At 28.9% G+C, this 23372-nt stretch overlaps 3 protein-coding genes across 3 annotated transcripts; 1 reads left to right on the top strand and 2 right to left on the bottom strand.

Annotated features, from left to right (window-relative positions):
• The first annotated feature begins 38 nt into the window (after nucleotides 1-38).
• LOC130895580 (protein CutA homolog) lies at nucleotides 39-691 on the top strand. Its single transcript, XM_057802955.1, has 2 exons — nucleotides 39-163; nucleotides 216-691. Exons 1-2 carry the CDS (start codon nucleotides 120-122, stop codon nucleotides 619-621), a joined length of 450 nt encoding a protein of 149 aa, XP_057658938.1. The 5' UTR covers nucleotides 39-119; the 3' UTR covers nucleotides 622-691.
• Nucleotides 692-1416: 725 nt separating this feature from the next.
• On the bottom strand, nucleotides 1417-9976 carry LOC130895562 (uncharacterized). Its single transcript, XM_057802925.1, has 6 exons — nucleotides 9626-9976; nucleotides 7650-7911; nucleotides 7022-7479; nucleotides 4027-4224; nucleotides 2982-3219; nucleotides 1417-2056 (listed from the first exon to the last, which is right to left on the bottom strand). The coding sequence occupies exons 1-6, from the start codon at nucleotides 9765-9767 to the stop codon at nucleotides 1420-1422; spliced, it is 1935 nt and encodes a 644-aa protein (XP_057658908.1). The 5' UTR covers nucleotides 9768-9976; the 3' UTR covers nucleotides 1417-1419.
• A 3894-nt stretch (nucleotides 9977-13870) lies between these two features.
• On the bottom strand, nucleotides 13871-20806 carry LOC130895563 (uncharacterized). Its single transcript, XM_057802926.1, has 4 exons — nucleotides 20680-20806; nucleotides 19273-19393; nucleotides 18563-18854; nucleotides 13871-16322 (listed from the first exon to the last, which is right to left on the bottom strand). Exons 2-4 carry the CDS (start codon nucleotides 19391-19393, stop codon nucleotides 14822-14824), a joined length of 1914 nt encoding a protein of 637 aa, XP_057658909.1. The 5' UTR covers nucleotides 20680-20806; the 3' UTR covers nucleotides 13871-14821.
• Nucleotides 20807-23372: the final 2566 nt, after the last annotated feature.

Below are 23372 nucleotides of genomic sequence, written 5' to 3'. Positions count from 1 at the left end.
GGTACTAAAAATATTTTAAACAGATGTAATTCTATGGTATTGATCATTTGACAATTGACAAGTAAAAGTGTCAATACAAATAATTTTATTGTTTGGTTAGGCTTTATAAGTCATTTGGAATGCTAATAAAAAAAGGATTCTTAATCTCTGCAATATATTTAGGGTGAGTTTTGAAAACCATATCTCTTAATACAATTGAAAATTGTATATTTCAGATTTATTCGAAGATTTTCCGTATTAGCTACGAAAGAAATGTCTGGAGAATTATCTTCTTCCAACAAAACATTTTCGTATACAAGCGGTGAACATTCCGTTGCTTACGTTACTGCTCCAAACGAGGAAGTAGCCAAAAAATTAGCTAACGGCATAGTCAAAAATAAATTAGCCGCTTGCGTTAATATTATACCGAAAATAATTTCCATATACGAATGGGAAGACAAGATCAACGAAGAACCTGAAGTTTTGATGATGATTAAAACTAGAACTTCGAAAATCGGGAATTTAACTGAATATGTTAAAACCAATCATCCTTATACAGTTTGTGAGGTTATTTCTTTACCTATCCAAAACGGAAACCAGGATTACTTGAAATGGATAAATGATGTCGTTCCTAGTGTTTAAAATGTTATTAATTATTTTGTGATCTGAATTTATCAATAAAATGAATTTCGTTTATTGTTTCATATTTTAAGTGACATTGTAAGTGGTATTTATACAGGAAAACTTTTTGTGAGTATTAAAATGTTAATGTATTTAGCTGTTTAATGCATGAAAAATTTGCTTCTCAACCTAAAATATTGATGCAATAATCATTAAAATGAAATTTGTTGATTCATTTCTCAAGAAAATGACAGTTTCATGTATAGAATTGAACTAGTCCTGTATCGCTTTTTTTACATTGAAGAATTGAGGAATATTGTAATTTGTGGTTTTGTAGGATTTATTAATTAATTTATATATTAATAATTAAAATTGTCTAAAACGTAATTTTCTTTTGTTAAAAGTAAACATAACCTCATTTTATTACAAATTATAAATCTCCTTATTAATTTCGAACTTGGCAATGTTGTTTAAATACACATAGAATGACATATGACAGTTTTTATAATGAAATTATTTGAAACATTTTTATTTTATGATCAATTATACTATATAAAAAAAGAGAATTAGTGTTGAAATTTAAATTTTCGTTTTCATAAATCAAACTTGATTTAATATTTTATGTATTTCTAAAAAAAAAAATGATTTAATTCGAAATTTACTAGATACTTACCGCCATCTTGTGTTTCTACCCGTGACGTAGGAACTACATCATCAAATAACCTCTATTAAAATGTCATTATATGCGTGTGAACCCAGTTTTAATCCCAAAGGAACGGAACGGTTCGTGTAGGTGTGGTTTTAAATGAAAATACGTTTTCATAAAATACAAAATTTATTATTACAAAATATATTCGTTATTTTTTTAATCAAAGAACTGCAGTAACAATAAATTTGTACCGGGGAGTTTTTGACACAATAGGAAGTCGGCGCGTAACGATCTAACCTATTTATTTCGTTAAGCGACATTTCAAAATCAGATCCAAAAAAATTAACTTTAATAGTAGCCTCGAAATGAGCTTCTGGTCTCGTTACAATACTGATTAAATAATTTATTTCGACGTCCTGTTCCAAAATCAACTCTTTGACGTTCGATATTTTTTCTAACCTATAAATAGCGCATTTGTTCGATAGATAACCATAAGATTGGATTAATTTATTAAGTTGGTCGATGAAAAAATTCGCTAATACTTCGACGATAGGCAAGGATTTGTCGATTTTTACGTAATTCGAACAGCTGCAATAATGTTCAGGAATTCCGGCGTCCTTACAAGTCCTTTCCGGAGATACTGGTTTAAATAGAGATTGGCATTTGGGACAACCTTCGGGTTGGCTAATTACGTAATTAGGATTGTTTTGAGATAGGACGTCCTGTAGACTCATATAAACGTCGTAAGGCGACGTTAATTTATCAGTGTTGCTTAAAAGATTTCGATATTTTTCGGGATATAATTTACTGAAACAATAATTTATATAAAAAAAATTTGGCAACGTTGTAACTACGGAAAATAAAAAAATGTGACGTACAGGAAACCGCCATGATGGTTGGAAGCGCATTGCGTCACCGTTCATGAAACGTCAGATCAAACATGCTTTTCATATCAAGGCGATGTTGCCAGATATACTGATAATTCAGTTTATCTTCTGATTTTGACTCTAAACTCTCACGGCGTTCTTTTATACAGGGCGATTCGTGTATGCAAAAAGTTATCAATAACGAAAGTAGGATTTTTGAAATATTTTTTACTAAAAAATGAAATTTCAATACGATTTTGAAAAAATATCTTACTATAAAAAATTATTTCAACATAAATATTTATTCACGTTAGATAAAATAATTTTTATATCATAAAACTTGGCAACGTTGTACCTTACTCTATCAAAAATAAAATTGCAAAATACAGGAAACTGCCATGATGATTAAAAGTGCATCACGTCACCGTTCATGAAACGTCGGATCAAACGTTCTTATCGTATAAAAGCGATGGCGCCAGATCTACGTTCTATGTTTCAGTACATCTTCTGATTTCAACTCGAAACTCTTAATTGTATTTGTTGTCTTACGGACTTTTTGTATACAAGGCGATTCGTATGCAAAAAGTTATCAAAAACGAAAAGTCGAATTTTTGATTAAAAAATTAAATTTCCACATTATTTCCAAAAATATCTGTATAAAAAATTATTTTAGTGATATCGAGACTTGTACAAGTATAATAAAACTTGGCAACGTTGTATTTTTATTTACCAATCAAGAAACAGGAATACGTCAGCATCAAATGAAACGAGTTACGTCACCGTTCAGCAAACGTCGTACCATATGATGCGACGTCGCCAGATCAACTTTTCTCTCACAAAATTTCCAGATTTTATTTGAAACTTACCGTAATCTACGAGGTATCCATATATAGAAAAACGGCAACCTCTCTTCCAACCAACCGTTTTCCGTTAACCTTATTTTTCCGAAGCGAAAACCGTGATCGCTGAAAAATATCATAACAGTGTTGTCGAGATAATTATTCGAATATAATTTTTTAAAATATCTTTCGAAATCCTCATCCATCGAACTAGGACAATTTACGTCTTCGTGACTAAAAGCGTTCATCCAAAACAAACCGAAACCTACAACGCAGTTATCAAAATTCACTTTCTTAAATTAGAACAAAAAAAATATAAATTAAATTCCTCAAGACGGCCCTGTACTAATGCTCCGAACCGCATCAGATGTTCGCAGCCATATTGTGAACAGTGTTGTCATGACAACGTAAATACGCGCGTAATTTGACATACTAGCATGCTATGTGAATTTTAACCAATATGGCGACCAAAAGAAAAATACCAGTAAATTTTTTTAAAACATTTTCATCGATTTATTCTGTATATATTCCTAAATATTAAAAAAATGTTTTATTTACAAATAGTATAAAATGAGTATAAATATAATTTAAAAAAAATAATTAAATGTACTCGTAGATTTGATGGCGTATTACGATAGACAAGTACGCCACTGGTATCACCCTAGTTTCGTGGCAAGTAATGTACTTGAAAGTGTTATCATATTTATTTCTTAGAAAACCACTCAAAATACCATTGGTTTTTATCAATAGATAATATTCCCATTTCCCAAGTGTTCGTGATTAACATTTAAATAAAAAAAAAATGAGATAACAAGTAAATTTTAAACGGCGAAACGTTAAAGTTAAAAAGTAAAAATTCTAGTCGAAATTATGACACGTTGTTAAACAATGGGAGCAGTCGATTTCTTATAGCCATTATTGAGGCCTCTTTAAGTAGTGGGAGTGTATATAGTTGAATATCTATAAATAGATATTTGATTTAAGACGTAGAGAATTTAAAAAATACACTGAGATAAATACATTATTAATTTCAACGTACACTTGAAGTAAAGTAAAAATTTTTTTCGCTTACCTGGTGTTTTTCCATTGATCGTATCCAAAAAATCCGTCACCAAATTTTGCATTCTGACGCCGGTTTTTTCCGGACCGGTACAATGAGCCCTAAGGCACATATATTTGGCGGGTAAATCGTTAGCTGTCAAAAAATAAGGGCGGAAGTAATAGTCGGTTGGGGGTTGTTTGAAACCGGCTTTATTAAAATTAAACGTTCCTACGACAACGGAAAAATATATAGAGCGTACCAAAAATGTTCTTCATTCATTATATAGGGGTTATCGAAAATGTTTAACGATAAAACCAATCACAGATATTTGAATGACGCGTTAGTCAATTATATACAGGGTTTAATAAAAACGTTATTATACAGGGCGAAAGTGTTCGTTAATTGTAAAGGGTGAAATGAAAACGTCCCATGATTATACAGGGTGTCATAAAAACATTAATAAATTATACAGAGACGTTTATTGATTATACAAAAGGCGTAAATTATATAGGGTATAATAGAAACGTTCATGGTCAAAAGTAACGATAGAAATTTGAAAATCGTAGAAAAAATATATTTTTTATTATACGGGGTATGATGAAAACGTTCGTTGAAGGTACAAGGTATGATGAAAAGTCCCTTTATTGTACAGGGTGTCATGAAAACGTTAATAAATTATACAGAGACGTTTATTGATTATACAACAGGCGTAAATTATACAGGGTATAATAGAAACGTTCATAGTCAAAAGAAACGATAGAAATTTGAAAATCGTAGAAAAAATATATTTTATTTTATACGGGGTATGATGAAAACGTTCGTTGATTGTACAAGGTATGATGAAAAGTCCCTTTATTATACAGGATGTCATGAAAACGTTTTAATAAATTTATACAGAGACGTTTATTGATCATATAACAGGCGTAAATTATACAGGGTAAAATAAAAACTTTCATTGTAAAAAAATACGACTAATATGAGAAAAAATATATTTTTAAATATACGGGGTAGGACGATTATACTTTTCCTCATTAAATATTGTATAATGGAAGTTATTGATGTTAAAAATGGATTATTAAACGGAATTTAAAGAGAGAGGTGAATTTTTTAAACAAAAATTACTTTTTGAAAGTCTTATTTTCAGATGTAAGGACGTGTGTTGCTTGAAAATATAGACAAATGATTCAATACATTTTCGTTATCTGTAACTTATCGGTAGTTGAACAACGCCCAATGAAGCACGATAAGAAAAAAGAAGAAATAAAAACTTCGGCACCTTTATTGACACAAAAACTTATTCATATATTGCAGTAAAATAAAGTGATACCGATATTATACAGTGTGTTAATAAAATAAAATAAAATAAAATTGGTTTTTATTATTTTTTTTTTTCGATACTTTCTTGTATTTTGATACATTTCAATATAAATTTCACAAAATTTAATTCAATTTACTCCTGATACCCGCCGCCACTGTGTTACTCGAATTCGGCCGAACAACTTGTTGATTCCACCACGAGAAACGCGAAAAATTTTGAAAAAAAAAATATTTTCTATGTCAATAGACAATAAACATGGAGTTTTTTTCTAGAAAAACTTTGTTCTTGATTGATATAATTAGAAAAAACTTATTTAATTTGATATATTTTCATTAATTTGTTCAAATTGATCTAGTTTACGAATCCCTAATACGCCGCTACTGGGTTATAAGAATTCGGCCGATCAACTTGTTCATTCCACCACGGAAACCGCAAAATGTGTTTTAGTTAGAAAAAGGTATTTTTTTATAAAAAAACAATTAACAGTGACGTTTTTTTATAAAAAATACATAATTCGGTTAATCAAGTAAATTTTTTTAATAAATTTGAAACATTTCCATCAATTGTTCAGTATTAAATCCAATTTACGATCCCCTAATACGCCGCTACTGGGTTATCTGCATTCGGCCCCTCAACTTGTTGATTCCACCACGGAAAACGCAAAAATTGTTTTACTTAGAAAAAGTTATTTTTTATAAACAAGCAATTAGCAGGGACGTTTTTTTATAAAAAAATTCATGATTCGGTTAATCAAGGACATTTTTTTATTAAATTTGATACATTTTCATCAATTGTTCAGTATTGAATCCAATTTACGAATCCCTAATACGCCGCTACTGGGTTATAAGGATTCGGCCGATCAACTTGTTGATTCCACCACAGAAAACGCAAAAATTGTTTTACTCAGAAAAAGTTATTTTTTATAAACAAGCAATTAGCAGGGACGTTTTTTTATAAAAAAAATGCATGATTCTGTTAATTAAGTAAATTTTTTTAATAAATTTGATACATTTTCATCAATTGTTCTGTATTGAATCCAATTTACGAATCCCTAATACGCCGCTACTGGGTTATAGGAATTCGGCCATTAACTTGTTGATTCCACCACGGAAAACGCAAAAATTGTTTTACTTAGAAAAAGTTATTTTTTTAAAACAAACAATTAGAAGGGACGTTTTTTAAAAAAAAATCATAATTCGTTTAATCAAGGACATTTTTTTATTAAATTTGATACATTTTCATCAATTGTTCAGTATTGAATCCAATTTACGAATCCCTAATACGCCGCTACTGGGTTATAAGAATTCGGCCGATCAACTTGTTCATTCCACCACGGAAAACGCAAAAATTGTTTTACTTCGAAAAAGTTTTTTTTTTAAACAAACAATTAGAAGGGACGTTTTTTTTAGAAAAAAACTCATAATTCGGTTAATCATGGAAATTTTTTCATTAAATTTGATACATTTTCATCAATTGTTCAGTATTAAATTAATTTTTTATCAGAAGTACTCGAAAAAATCAATAACCTTTTTTTTGTTATCAGCAACTTATCAGGAATTTAATATCACCCTGTGAAAAGCGATAAGAAAAAGACGAAAAAAAAAACGCCAACGCGTAGTGATACAAACAGAATTCCTCTACGTTCTATTAGAAAAAATGCAATATACAGTATGTTCGTAAAATAACGTAAAATAAAATAAATCTTACCTATAGTCGGTGTATCCTCAGCGTACGCGGTACTATAATTATTTTCTTTAAAAGTTTTCCATATAAAATTGCAATTTTCCAATTTTTCCGTTCGGTAAGGACTACAATTTTGTAAACCGTCGTTTTCTTGTAAAGAAAACCTCACCCCGGCTAGAACGGCGATCAAATTCGGAAAAGTATTATCCTCCACTTTATTATACCCTTTCAATTTGATCCACCCCGTATTTTCTAATAAACGATGCGTCTTCGGCATCGTTCGTAACAGGTTCGTCATAGATACACCGTCGATTCCAATTAGAACAACGTTGGGATCGTTAAAATTCGGCGCTTGGTTCGTTGGCGGTCGTAAGATGGCGTGGACGTTTTCGTAAACGGTGTAAAAGGGATTTTTACATTTCACTTTCACTACTTCACTATATAAATTTACGGAATCTTCGAAATATGTACATTCTGAAAAACTAAATTGGTATTAAGTTAATCCCGTTGACCGCGCCATGTCGGGAAATGCATTATTCCGTCGAGCAAGACGAGAAATTATCAAAAAAAAATCATTTCAAGTGCCTGTATGACTCGAGTTAAACTAATAAATCGATAAAAATAAAAATATCGTAAAATTTATTATATTTACCTGAGATTATCGTCTGGGTTAGCTCCTACTGGATTTCTATCGACATTTATATAACAGCAATTTATATCGAATGAGCTATAATCGTAAATTACTGATTTGTTTATATTTAAACTAATTTCGTTACCGTTTCGATTAACGTAAGTTAATAAATGTTTATCACTGCACGATAATGGATTTAAGTGATACAAAAATTCCATAATTTCGTCGCTAAAAGCGTCCATATTTTCAATTTTACATCCTGTCGTATTTATCACGTACGGATCTGCAATAAAGGAAAATATTTCCTCTATATATATATATAGTAAATGAATCACGTGTGGCAACAATGTAATTTACGTTTTAAAACAAAATTAAACAGTAGTTTAATAAAAAAATAAAAAATACGATCTATTTTCTAAACCCTGACACGACGCCACTGGGTTATTAGAATTGTATATGGCAACTTGTTGATTCCACCAAAAGAGCATCGAAATTAATTATTGAGAATTGACTTTTTCAATTTGAATTTTCTCAAGAAATGTCGTTTTTAAGATTATTTAGATCTGATATTGCTTTTTCGAGTTTATTTAGGACACAAAAGGCTTTTCCAGATTCAATTTTATCGACAAATATCTTTTTCAAAGTTATTTAGGACACAAGTGACTTTTCTAAACTTATTTTGGACACAAATAGCTTTTCCAGGTTTATTGTAGACAAAAATTGTTTTTCCAAATTTGTTTAAGACAGAATTGGTTTTTCCAATATAAATTTTCTCTCAAGAATTGTTATTTTTGAGGTTATTAACGACAGAAATGGCTTTTCCAAATTTGTTTAGGACAGAAATGGCCTTTCCAATTTGGATTTTCTCAAAAATTGTCATTTTTAAGGTTGTTTACAACAGAAATGGCTTTTTCAAATTTATTTAGGACAGAAATGGCTTTTCCAATTTGACTTTCCTCAAAAATTGTCATTTTTAAGGTTATTTACAACAGAAATGGCTTTTCCAAATTTATTTAGGACAGAAATGGCCTTTCCAATTTGGATTTTCTCAAAAATTGTCATTTTTAAGGTTGTTTACAACAGAAATGGCTTTTCCAAATTTATTTAAAACAGAAATGGCTTTTCCAATATAAATTTTCTCAAGAATTGTTATTTTCAAGGTTATTAACGACAAAAATGTTTTTATCCATATTATTTAGGACAGAAATGGCTTTTCGAATTTGAATTTTCTCAAAAATTGTCATTTTTAATGTTATTTATGACAGAAATATCGTTTCAAAACCTATTTAGGACACAAATGGCTTTTTCAGATTTAATTTTTTTTTTTTTAAATGTCATATTTATCAAATCTCCTAGTGAATTGAAGTTTTCATGATTAAAACTTGTTGATTCCATCAATATTCTGTTTGAAATTTAAACAATACACATTATAGTTTCAAATATATACATAATTTCGTACATTTTATTAGTAATGACGTGCTGATTACCTAACCCTTACACGACACCACTGGATTATTATATTTCTACAAAATGAACACTATACATAACCTATAAAAATCTCATGTACGTGTATTCCTCGAGAAATTACTATAATTGTTTTTATGTTTGAATGTACGACACTTATTTTAATTTTTTTCATTTCACAAATTTTTTTTTTATTCTCTATTTTCGATTATTTAGTTTAGGAATTGAAAGCACTCTGTTATAATAAGAGATGATCCAAATTGAAATATTTCCCGACATCGAGGCGCCGTAGCCAGACGTTCCCTTAGTTTACATTAAATGTATATACGAGGGTTATTACGTATTGAAAACTGGCAACAACGGTATTATCATAAAGCCATCTTGAATTTTGACGTTTTTGACAGTATGTCATTTTGTCGAACATTTACCGTGATTGTTTTAATTTGTTAGTTATTTATAAATAAAAATCGTAAATAGAAATAAAGACTAACTTATTTAGGTATTATTTTTGTTATAAATAACTTTTGACTCACCTTTCGATTGTAAATTATTCTTTTGAATATCGTACGTCCTGAAACTAGTGAATAATTCAAATGAATACACTAAATAAACCGCGTAAACGAATATTATCAAATACAAATAATAAACAAAGTTTTTTCGTATTTTTGCCCACATAATTCACCGATATAATCATTAGTGCCTTATTTTCCGGTAAATTAACGTCGCATAAAATCGGTAACGAGGCACACATTTAAACGCTCGTATGTCACGAAAATCAACACTGGAATGATCACCGGTAATCATTCGGAGCCGAAACAAATTCCCAATAGCGAAAAACCAACGATGCCGACCAAGTAAACAACACGTGATACTTCTTATTACTTGGAATTTGGTGCTTTTTGTCGAGCTTTTTTAACGGTGGGGGGGGGACTAGAAATGCGTACTCAAGCATTTTACACTCGAATATTGAAATTCATCATAATATGAAATTTATAGTCTATTTGGAAAACACTAGAAATAATTACGATACTAATAAAATAGGGTTATGGCTGTAGATTGGTAACATATAAGATGATTTTGAATATATTTAGAGTCATTTTCAGTAATAAATAAATTTGAAATGATTTATACAAATATATTATACAAGGTGATGTTTTTGCTGTTCTTTTATAGTCTAATAATTTTAGATACGAGATTTTCAGATGTTTATAAAGGGTTTAAAACCAGTTTTCGATTCCGGTTCTATCCGGATATTAAGTGGAAATATATGGAATTGAAATTATAGTCTGTTCGGAAAGAACGGGAAATAATTAGAAATAGTTATAAAATATAGTTTTGGCTGCGTTTTAAGTACCAAATATTTGAAAATAAATAAATTTGAGATGATTTATACAAATATATTATACAGGGTGATGTTTTTGCTGTTCTTTTATAGTCTAATAATTTTAGATACGAGATTTTCAGATGTTTATAAAGGGTTTAAAACCAGTTTTCGTTTCCGGTTCTATCCGGATATTAAGTGGAAATATATGGAATTGAAATTATAGTCTGTTCGGAAAGAACGGGAAATAATTAGAAATAGTTATAAAATATGGTTTTGGCTGCGTTTAAAGTACCAAATGTTTAAAAATAAATAAATTTGTAATGATTTATACAAATATATTATACAGGGTGATGTTTTGGCCGTTCATTTATAGTCTAATAATTTTAGATACGAGATTTTCAGATGTTTATAAAGGGTTTAAAACCAGTTTTCGTTTCCGGTTCTATCCGGATATTAAGTGGAAATATATGGAATTGAAATTATAGTCTGTTCGGAAAGAACGGGAAATAATTAGAAATAGTTATAAAATATGGTTTTGGCTGCGTTTAAAGTACCAAATATTTGAAAATAAATAAATTTGAGATGATTTATACAAATATATTATACAGGGTGATGTTTTTGCTGTTCTTTTATAGTCTAATAATTTTAGATACGAGATTTTCAGATGTTTATAAAGGGTTTAAAACCAGTTTTCGTTTCCGGTTCTATCCGGATATTAAGTGGAAATATATGGAATTGAAATTATAGTCTGTTCGGAAAGAACGGGAAATAATTAGAAATAGTTATAAAATATGGTTTTGGCTGCGTTTAAAGTACCAAATGTTTAAAAATAAATAAATTTGAAATGATTTATACAAATATATTATACAGGGTGATGTTTTTGCTGTTCTTTTATAGTCTAATAATTTTAGATACGAGATTTTCAGATGTTTATAAAGGGTTTAAAACCAGTTTTCGTTTCCGGTTCTATCCGGATATTAAGTGGAAATATATGGAATTGAAATTATAGTCTGTTCGGAAAGAACGGGAAATAATTAGAAATAGTTATAAAATATGGTTTTGGCTGCGTTTAAAGTACCAAATGTTTAAAAATAAATAAATTTGTAATGATTTATACAAATATATTATACAGGGTGATGTTTTGGCCGTTCATTTATAGTCTAATAATTTTAGATACGAGATTTTCAGATGTTTATAAAGGGTTTAAAACCAGTTTTCGTTTCCGGTTCTATCCGGATATTAAGTGGAAATATATGGAATTGAAATTATAGTCTGTTCGGAAAGAACGGGAAATAATTAGAAATAGTTATAAAATATGGTTTTGGCTGCGTTTAAAGTACCAAATATTTGAAAATAAATAAATTTGAGATGATTTATACAAATATATTATACAGGGTGATGTTTTTGCTGTTCTTTTATAGTCTAATAATTTTAGATACGAGATTTTCAGATGTTTATAAAGGGTTTAAAACCAGTTTTCGTTTCCGGTTCTATCCGGATATTAAGTGGAAATATATGGAATTGAAATTATAGTCTGTTCGGAAAGAACGGGAAATAATTAGAAATAGTTATAAAATATGGTTTTGGCTGCGTTTAAAGTACCAAATGTTTAAAAATAAATAAATTTGAAATGATTTATACAAATATATTATACAGGGTGATGTTTTTGCTGTTCTTTTATAGTCTAATAATTTTAGATACGAGATTTTCAGATGTTTATAAAGGGTTTAAAACCAGTTTTCGTTTCCGGTTCTATCCGGATATTAAGTGGAAATATATGGAATTGAAATTATAGTCTGTTCGGAAAGAACGGGAAATAATTAGAAATAGTTATAAAATATAGTTTTGGCTGCGTTTTAAGTACCAAATATTTGAAAATAAATAAATTTGAGATGATTTATACAAATATATTATACAGGGTGATGTTTTTGCTGTTCTTTTATAGTCTAATAATTTTAGATACGAGATTTTCAGATGTTTATAAAGGGTTTAAAACCAGTTTTCGATTCCGGTTCTATCCGGATATTAAGTGGAAATATATGGAATTGAAATTATAGTCTGTTCGGAAAGAACGGGAAATAATTAGAAATAGTTATAAAATATAGTTTTGGCTGCGTTTTAAGTACCAAATATTTGAAAATAAATAAATTTGAGATGATTTATACAAATATATTATACAGGGTGATGTTTTGGCCGTTCATTTATAGTCTAATAAGGATTTTTATTAATATATTATACAGGGTGATGTGTGACGTCAACTAAGTGGTTTGTAGAAATTTCACATTATGGAGATATTTTTTGTTCATTTTAAAGGAAATGTAAATAATTTTCAACATTTTCGTAACAAGTTTATTTATTAAAAAAAAAACAATTTCTAATCCAAATAACTATCATAGGCGTAGATATCGATAGGATTTAATAAAATTTTCAAATCCAAGTGAAAAAATTATTAAAATGATGTCTACATCTGATGATGAAAAAAAAAAAACAAAATTTACTGTAAATATTCTCGAAATCAGGATGAAAAATGTCAAATACTAAATTTTGAGATAAATCAGTAGATTCGTTGAAAAATGGGTAGATCTGGCAACGTCGCATGAATGCGAAAACTTCTGAAAATGACGTTTCCTGAAAAACGACGCAATTTTCTCCAAAATAATTCGAATTTTCTTGGTGATTAAAGAAATGACAAGTAAAAAAAAACTCGAAACGATAAAAATGTCAAACACTGAATTTTGAGTTGAATCACAAGGTCTACTGAGAAATCGTTAGATCTGCCAACGTCGCATTAATGCGAAAATCTACGAAAATGACAACTCTTTCTATAAAAATCTTTGTTTATAGAAAAAATGGCGAGAAAAAAACAAAAACGTAATTTTTTGAAAAAAAAAATAGAATTTTCTTGTCGATTAAAAAAATAGTGAGAAAAAAACTTTATAAATTCTAAAAAGTCTCGAATCATCGATTGAGAATCATAAAAAATATCAAATAATGCATTAAACGAGTTAAATCAGGAGATCTACTGAAAAATCATTAGAACTGGCAACGTCGCATCGACGCGAAAATCTACCAAAATGACGTAACCCCCTCTAAAACACTGAATTTTTTGGCAACACCGCATTATTGCGAAAGATTTCTATAAAAAAATTTCCTGGAAAACGACGCAATTTTTTGAAAAAAAAAAACACGGCCATTAAACAAATGGTAATAAAAAAAACTGTATGAATGAAAAAAAATCAAATAATGCATTAAACGAGTTAAATCAGGAGATCTACTAAAAAATCATTAGAACTGGCAACGTCGCATCGACGCGAAAATCTACCAAAATGACGTAACCCCCTCTAAAACACTGAATTTTTTGGCAACACCGAATTATTGCGAAAGATTTCTATAAAAAAATTTCCTGGAAAACGACGCAATTTTTTGAAAAAAAAAAAACACGGCCGATTAAACAAATGGTAATAAAAAAAACTGTATGAATGAAAAAAAATCAAATAATGCATTAAACGAGTTAAATCAGGAGATCTACTGAAAAATCATTAGAACTGGCAACGTCGCATCGACGCGAAAATCTACCAAAATGACGTAACCCCCTCTAAAACACTGAATTTTTTGGCAACACCGCATTATTGCGAAAGATTTCTATAAAAAAATTTCCTGGAAAACGACGCAATTTTTTGAAAAAAAAAACACGGCCGATTAAACAAATGGTAATAAAAAAAACTGTATGAATGAAAAAAAATCAAATAATGCATTAAACGAGTTAAATCAGGAGATCTACTAAAAAATCATTAGAACTGGCAACGTCGCATCGACGCGAAAATCTACCAAAATGACGTAACCCCCTCTAAAACACTGAATTTTTTGGCAACACCGCATTATTGCGAAAGATTTCTATAAAAAAATTTCCTGGAAAACGACGCAATTTTTTGAAAAAAAAAAACACGGCCGATTAAACAAATGGTAATAAAAAAAACTGTATGAATGAAAAAAAATCAAATAATGCATTAAACGAGTTAAATCAGGAGATCTACTGAAAAATCATTAGAACTGGCAACGTCGCATCGACGCGAAAATCTACCAAAATGACGTAACCCCCTCTAAAACACTGAATTTTTTGGCAACACCGCATTATTGCGAAAGATTTCTATAAAAAAATTTCCTGGAAAACGACGCAATTTTTTGAAAAAAAAAACACGGCCGATTAAACAAATGGTAATAAAAAAAACTGTATGAATGAAAAAAAATCAAATAATGCATTAAACGAGTTAAATCAGGAGATCTACTGAAAAATCATTAGAACTGACAACGTCGCATTAATGCGATAATACGTTTCCTGGCGCGTGACGTAATTCAAAATTATGTTCCGCAATCGACTTTTTTTCGACTCCTACGTCAAAAATGTTCACCAAACCGTTTTTTTAAATCTCGCCCACCAACTATCGCAGTAACAATATTTTTTCAACGAACCGTTTGTTTCGATACACCTGGTAACAGGTTCGTATCGATCGATTCTACTCACCTCGCCCAATAACCTCAAATCCTCCCCGTCGACGACTTCCTCGACGGTAGCCTCGAACATAGCCGGCGGATTCGTTTCCACCATAACCAAAAAATAACGCGAACTTTCATTTTTACCGTTAAAATAATATTCGGACACGCCGGACATTCTAACATTCCTCAAATCGTATCTCATACACAACGCGCCGTCCTCGAACGTATCGATTAATCGATTCACTTCGTCAACGACGAACCGAGATATCGATTCGACTCTCCGATCATTCGGATCGATATAATTATGGCCGTTACACGTGCACCAGTGCTGTTCTATATTAGCGTCTGCGCAACTTCTACTTTCGATTACTTCTCGAAATAAAGATTGACACGACCGGCAACCGGGACTAATTAAAACTTCGTACGAATCATTTTGTAATTTCAAAATATCCTGTAGGGTATTAAAAATATCCCAAGGTGTGGTTAACCTACCGGAATTCACTAATAAACTATCGAATTTTTCCGGAAAATTCGATTTAAAACGATCCGGAACTCGTATATACATAAAAGGTAATCTTTCTTCCAACCACCCTGTATGAGTGTATCTAATATCGCCGAATCTAAACCCGTGATCGCTAAAAAAAATTAAAATCGTATTTTTCAAAGAAATTAAAAATTCCCGATTCGATAATAGATTTAAAAAAGCATCGTCCATAACTCCGGGCATATTTACGTCATCGTGACTAAAACTATTGCTCCAAAACAATCCGAAAGATGGCGTGTCGTTGAAGGTTATCGAGAAATCTCTTGCCGCGTTCAAGATACGTTCGCCGGACGTTTCCGGACCTGCGCAGTAAATCATTCTACCTCTTTCGATGATGGGTAGTTTTTCGGCTGCTATGAAATAGGGGTGGTAATAATAATCGGTGGGTGGTTGTAAAAAACCGAGTCTATCGTAATTGAAAGTCGATATACTGCATTCGTCTTCGGCGTAGGCTGTCGTATAACCGGAAAATTTAAAATTATCCCAAATAAATTTGCAATTATTTTGTTTTATTTTTTTGTTACAAAATTTCGATAACTGATCCATGGAATACCCGGATAGTACGGCCATTAAATTTGGAAATGTATTATCGCCTATTTTATTATACCCTTTAAGGTTAACCATGGTACGTTCAACGTGTTCGTAAGTTTTCGGCATCGTCCGTTTCAAATTCGCTTTTGACATACTGTCTATACCCAATAGTAGTACGCTGTATTTCGAATCGGAATGCGTTCGTTTTTTTTTCTTTATCGGAAATGTGGTTGCGTGTACGTTAGCGTATACTTCGTAGAATAATGTCGAACATATCACTTTTACGAAAGGAAATTTTAATTCTACTGAATTTTCGAAATAAACGCAGCCAGATAACCTAAAAAAAACCATTGATGTACCGAAAATTATGGCGAATATCAAATTTCTAAGTAAAATCAGAAGATCTACTGATAATGTTGTAAATCCAGCAACCCTGCTTTAATACTATAATCATATGATTAGTTTCCTGAACCGTGACGTCATTCATTCGATTGGTATTGATGTATCACGTTGTTATAGTGAAATAAGTTACGACGTTGCCAATTTTTTTTGTGAAAGTATTGTTTTGTTTAATCATAATAATTTAATAATAAAGCACACTTTTAAATAAGTAATACAATTTTTGTAACAAATATAAAAACATATTTTTAAAAAATCGTTCAAATTATATAACGAAAAATCGTAAGACAACAAATATTAAAAAAAGAATTAGTTTTAAGTGAAAACAAAATATTGACTGGAAATTTTATAAATTTGGCAACGTTACGTATATAATATGATACGACGTTTCATGAACGGTGACGTAATCATCATCGATGTGGTTTATTGTTAAAATAAATACCAGCGTCGCAATTTTCTTGACGTGAATTTTAATTATTTTGTGAAATAAAATAAAAAACTATCAAGATAATTTTAATGAAACCACTCACACAGTTTTAAATATGGTACGACTGATTTATGTAGTTTTACAGTGTTGCTAAGTTTTATGATGTGAATTGTTGTTTCAGTAAATTAAACCCCCGAAAATATCCAAATTTTTCAAAAAATATACAGTGTGTTTAAATTTAATTTATCGGGAAAAAAATTTGAACAAACTGAAATAAGCCTTACGGAATTTAACGTAAAGACAATATGTTCAATGATTGTGTTGTGTCTTAAAACTGGCAACGTTGTAAAAAAAGTATCCATATGATCGTTGAAGTTGTGCAGTTCTAAAGTTCAATGTTGTCAAATTAGTTATGTTAATAAAAAATACCTACAAAAGGTGTCGGAGGTATCTAGTTTGGTAAAATTTTGTATTTTTTATGTGTATTTACATATTATAAATGCCTGCTATGATACGAACCAAAATTATTGAAAATTTTATGTTTACAAAGATATTTTAATCTGAGATTCGTTTTTGTATTAAATTTCCTCTCTTCAATAGCAATTAGAAATTGTTAATTAATTATTTATAAGTAAAATTATTAATATCAAATAGGTAATTAACCTAAAAATACTTAACGATTTAACAATGAATATCAATTCAAATGGATCTCATTTTTACATACCATACACGTATTTAACATAATTGTTTATATTTTTCACAAAAATATCACAAAAACAGTAATAAATAAATGAATGAACAAATTGAAGAAATGGCTATATGATACTATGATAATGGCGGCATTTAGACTAAAACAGACAGTTTTAAAGTCGTAAAAGAAGATGTCAACGTTGCCGTAGTTACCGAAATTTCCTCGATGTTTTTTCCCATGATATATAATGAAATTTCCTCTCAAATCGAAAACTTTTAGAAATAATTTGATATAAAACAATGTTTTTATTAATTAAGTAATACAAAACTGTCGTTATATAATAAATAATGCTCTATTTTCTTGGAAAAAATTTGAAATAATAATAATAAATAGTTAAAACTGGCAAATATGCAATAGCTTGGAACTAATTGTGAGTCACTAAACAGCAATAGTCATAATTTGATCACGGATGTTGCCAAATTGGCGCGAATGAAGGTAGGTATGATATAAGTGGATAAGTAGTTAATCGATAATAAATACGCTTTTTGATCAATTTTTTTACAGAATAAAGTAAAATCCCGTATTTATATAAAATGCACAAATAAATCTTACATATTATGACACTTTAAAAATACAAAATGAATATTTAACCACTAAGAATCGTAATTGATTGAATTGAATATATCTTTACGAATTACGTTTATTTAAAATCGACAACGTTGCGCTCCTTTCCAGTTTAGTGACCATGACTGTTTAGAATCTTAAATGTCAATGTAAGAAGTTACGATTTATTATATAAAAATTTAGATTTTTTATAATTTGTAATATATCCATTAGTAGGTAAAATGAATTATAATTATATATTTGAAGTTCCCGTGAATCAGTTGTTTTGAAGAATATAAAAGTGGATGCATATAATAAAGCGTGTGTTAGATGACTTTTAGAACAACGTTGCCAGAATTAATAAATTCTATGGAGATTTATGACACGTAAAGTAAAATATATATATACACTGCCCGAAAAAAATTAATAATATTTATATAAAATAAAGTATACTTACTTGATTTGATTATCATTTGATTTTTCGTAATTAATTCTTGTTATATTAGAATAACAACAATTTACATTAAAAATACTATATTCTCCTAATAAACTTTGATTTACGTTTAACGTAACGATATCATTTTTTTTGCTAATATAAGTTAGAAGATGTTTTGACGAGCATTTAAAATATTTTTCTTCTTTAATAAAATTAACGATATCTTCATTATACGGATCGCTCTCTGGTATTTTGCACTTCGAATTATTAATTAAATATAAATAATCTTGTTTTATAATTGAGATAATAGATCCTGAAATACAAATTCAACTTAATTTTAGTTGTAAAATACGTCTAGTTGTGAAAATTTCAAAATATGATAGTGATAAGCATACTCCACCCTGTATCTAATAGTCTGAATCAAGTTTGGCAGCTGTTTATACACAAAAAGGTTGTCAATTTCTAATTTTATGTGAAGTTATGATAAATATTGAGCTCCCTGTATAGGAAAGTCTGCAGTCGTTCACGCGATTGGTTGACCTTGAAGAATTAATGACAGCTCCAATAGAAAAAGCGCGCGAAACGGTGTACTGTTCAAATTTATATGAACATAAATAATGAAATTAAAAAAACAACGAGTCAAATGAGAGTGTGGTCTATGCGCAAGCGCGGGCGTTATATCAAACTGCTGTCATATGTCAAAAAACAATTTATACGTTTTGAATAATTACCTTTTTTGTAAAAATTGCTGGTTTTTTCTTCGAAACTATAAATAGTATAAAGAATCATCGTTGCTATTAAAAATATGTACAATTTTGAATAGGAATTGTGAAAAAAATAACGTAACATCATCTAAAAAGAAAATATTATTTTTACAAAATTTTTGAAGCCCCATATACGTGAATAACAATATTCATATTTTAAAAAAATCATCACAAATGCAAAACCCCCGTAGATTACGTACTTGATAAATTTTCTAGTCACAATTATACATCACATGATTATCTATAAAAAAATGTCTAAATACTTTTTTCAGTAAAATCCACCGTTTCTGAAAAATATTGAATCTAAAAATTTAAAACTAATTTGACCGGACTAAAGCTCTACACATCTTTATAGTTACTGCTTATATTTTTTAAATATTCGAACAAAAACAATTTGTTTTCAAAAAATATTCTTCTATTCAATCTAATGTAGAAGATATCCATACTTTTATTTCTATTAAAATGTAATTAATATTAAAAGTATTATTATAAAATATTTAAATTAATCACAAATCTTCTTATACAAGATAATAAATTCCCTTTCATTTACCCTCTACATCCATAACTTATATATCAATTTACGTTTATTATAAGATGTTGTCAAACTAGTAGGCATTAAATTCTTAGAAAAGAAGAAGAAGCTTTATTACTACAGAACAGTTGAAAAAAGTGATATATACGTATCTCTCTCTAACTTCTATAATTGTAATCTCTTGTTCTTTTCTACTTATCCCAACAATCACGATGAAAGCAACGTTGTCATATATACATTCACGAAAAAGAATCTTTGATTTTAAATTATATCCGTGTTATTGAACTTATTAGAACTGAAATATTTCCATTTAATAGAAACATTGTTCGTAATTCTATAATAAGTATTGAATTTTTTCGTCACCGATCATATCTCTACTTCCCTATAACTTTTAACATTCCTTGCTTATGTTATTTTCGTAACTTTTCTCATAACAACGTTCACAGTCTGACAACAATGTCGTTGTCTGGAGATATTTCTGGGTATTTGGAACCCGCTAATATCTTTAGATCGGACTTATATTCAAGTTAAATATTTATACATATTGTATAACGTATTATGTTAAATTGTCACAAAATGGAGTTTCATAAATAGAAAATTATTTTATCTACTAAAAACGATTAAATTTTTATTTATTGTATTGTATACGAGATGCTAAAGAAACTAAGAGACCTCAAAATATACAATTCATAGAAAAATGAATAGAATAACTTCTTCTTTTTTAGAATATACATAGTGGTAACTGTTTACTGGATAAATGTACGTGGAAAAATCCGACCTCGTTTTCCAACACGTAAATATTTAGAAATTAAATTATAAAAAGTTTATTTTATTATATTTACCCGTTTGTATTAGCTCCTATCGGATTTATACAACAATCAATTAATATCGAACCGTAGGTATTCCTGCATCAAGGATTTATTTAATTTTAAGTTAATTTTCTTACCAATATGTTCGATATCATTTAAATTTTTATCTCAGAAAGATAATAGTTCGAGTGGTTTAATACCAAAATTTCACAATTTCGTCATTGAATTTGTACACATTTTATATAAATACATAATTCAGGTCAACATCTTGTTTTGAATTGTCAAAAATTCAAAATTATTATCGATATACACTGTATACTATAATTGGTACACAAATCCGTTTTGAAACATAAGTTAGCGAAACAAAAAATTTTGGCAACACTGTTATTTTATATACTTTTTTAAGCATAAATATAAATTGCAATTTTTTATTAGGTTTACCAATTAATTAAATTGTTTATTTATTTATTTATTATACAATAGAAGTCCATCTGGTTTTAAGAGGGAAATGTGACAGGATTAGCACGATTGCTGTCAAATGTCAAAACTATTAATGATAAACAGGAAGTGGCTATATAAATGTCACTGTTACTACTTTAAAACCTTTTTTAAAATTCTGTTAAACTAAACACACCTGATAATTATTCTTGGTTTATAAAATTGAATTGCTACCTTAAATTATTTCCTTGAAATTATTTCTTATCAAAATTAGGAAGGAAAATATAAAAAACCTTTGTTATTTTTGAATAATTAATTCATATACGTAACAAAAAATATAAAATAGAGGGTGGATTATTGGGTAATTTATAGAAAATAAGGTCTAAATAACAATACGAACATGAATTTTTAAGAAAAAAATGATAGTTTACCAATAATATTTAGCAAAATATATAATTTGAAATAAAAGATTCAAAAACTTACTTGCCGTTGTATAAACACATTTAAGAAAGTTTAGATCGAAACTAATCTAATGCTTAATCAACGAAAGCTTCTTATGAGCAAATTTGCGCCAAAATGAAATGTACAGCTGCTTCAATATTCATATTAGTCAGCGGTGTTGCCAGAGCTAAAGGATCTATTTTAATATGATATATTTTAAACTAAATTTTATTCTTCGAGTTTTTAAAATCTTAATTTGAGTTAACAATTTAAATTTTATATATATATTTTTAACAGTTTTAGTGATAAAATAAATTTTTATCAAATTTGCGTTAAGCAAACTGTTTCCACTACGTCAAAGGTTGTTGTTTCTCAGTTGTTAAAATAAATGTGGCAACAATGTTAGACATCACTCCATCGTTACATTTTAGCGCATGCGTGCTATTACAGCTGCGTTATGAATTTTAAGGTGCTCTTTCTGATGGAATAAAAATAAGATTTCAATGAAATGCCCAAATTAAGGAAAAATGGTCATTATCGTCAAATCACAAATTAACAGGGCAAGAATACTTTTTAAGAAATGTATATATTGTCATTAATGAACTTCGAAACTGTGCCACCAGAGGCGTACAAGTAATTTTCTTTCTTCGATTTCACATAAGATTTTGATTATTCCGTTATTTTTTTCGACAATAACATATAGTTTATTCATTTATCGTATTTAAATATCTATTTAACGTTTTCAGGGATAATGAAAGGGAAAAATGTTTGGAAATTTGTTACAAGTATTATAATTCATGCGCACAAGCAAGAACACGTACGCCCTCTACCGCCTTTCAGTTTCACCACAAAGGTTGACTGGACTATTACCATTTTCCATACAACTTACGGCTGGATAGTTTTTTAGAGAAAGGAAGTGGTTAAAAAAAGGAAGAATGGTCTAAAAGAAAAAAAACGTATGCATAGACATGATCTTATTGAAATGTACAATTTTATTTACATCAGCAAAATCATACGTAGTATATAATTTCTACTGAATAATTTAATCTATTATTTATATTTGTTTCATACAAAAATTAAATGAAAAATGCCAATAATTATCATTTTTTTTTATTTTCATATCAAAACAACGCCGTTATAAAAATTAAAAAATATAATTCTGAAAGTAATAATAAACATGGGAAAAAAAGTTATTCGATAAAATAAAAGACTTTGATTTTAAATTCAAATATATTCGAGATAATAGAAGGTATAATTTACCAATTGTCTCTTAAATATAAAATAACATTTAAGCAATCTATTGTTTTTTATAAAAATAGAATCATTTCCTTTATATCCTCTTCTTATTAGAATTAGTAAAGTCTTAGTTATTAGAGTTATTCAGTCACGAACTAGTTAAACTGACATTTCCATAAACAAAATTTATAATCTTACTTTTTTTACAAATAAGACGAACAAATAATCGTTTTTTATTATTTAGTTTAAATTTGTTTTTATATTTTTAACTTTTATAATAAAAAACTCAAGGTATTTTTTATCCCTGTGGAAAGTAAAATCAATGTTGGTATTGGATATCGGAAGTGACGAATATATTTTAATAGAATCAATAGAATGCAGAGAGATCGATGAATTAGTAGATCGAGTTTTTATTAGAACGTTACAAAAACCACTGCGTCGTGTAAAAGTTATTGAAAATAACAAAAAAAAGGCAAAAATTGATTTGCTTATGAATTTTATTGAAAAAATTTTTTTTATTTAGCTCAAACTATAATAAACATGATAATTTCATATCATAAGCACTTAATTTTAATTTGGTTACCTGTTACTAATGGAGTATATATCAGTGA

This window comes from Diorhabda carinulata, chromosome 6, assembly GCF_026250575.1.
Source record: "Diorhabda carinulata isolate Delta chromosome 6, icDioCari1.1, whole genome shotgun sequence".
NCBI classification, from domain to species: domain Eukaryota; kingdom Metazoa; phylum Arthropoda; class Insecta; order Coleoptera; family Chrysomelidae; genus Diorhabda; species Diorhabda carinulata.
The sequence above is the reverse complement of the archived record's forward strand: the minus strand, read 5'-3'. Positions and strand labels throughout refer to the sequence as shown.

Excerpts from the sequence above, each read along its gene's own strand:
- LOC130895562 (XM_057802925.1), bottom strand. The coding sequence starts at position 9,767 with ATGTGGGCAAAAATACGAAAAAACTTTGTTTATTATTTGTATTTGATA. Across the intron at positions 7,480-7,649 it reads AACCCAGACGATAATCTCAG|TTTTTCAGAATGTACATATT; the intron begins GTAAATATAATA and ends ATACCAATTTAG. Across the intron at positions 3,220-4,026 it reads GATCAATGGAAAAACACCAG|GTTTCGGTTTGTTTTGGATG; the intron begins GTAAGCGAAAAA and ends ACTGCGTTGTAG.
- LOC130895580 (XM_057802955.1), top strand. The coding sequence starts at position 120 with ATGCTAATAAAAAAAGGATTCTTAATCTCTGCAATATATTTAGG. Across the intron at positions 164-215 it reads ATCTCTGCAATATATTTAGG|ATTTATTCGAAGATTTTCCG; the intron begins GTGAGTTTTGAA and ends TGTATATTTCAG.
- LOC130895563 (XM_057802926.1), bottom strand. The coding sequence starts at position 19,393 with ATGATGTTACGTTATTTTTTTCACAATTCCTATTCAAAATTGTACATA. Across the intron at positions 18,855-19,272 it reads CAGCAATTTTTACAAAAAAG|GATCTATTATCTCAATTATA; the intron begins GTAATTATTCAA and ends TTTGTATTTCAG. Across the intron at positions 16,323-18,562 it reads TCAAATGATAATCAAATCAA|GTTATCTGGCTGCGTTTATT; the intron begins GTAAGTATACTT and ends GGTTTTTTTTAG.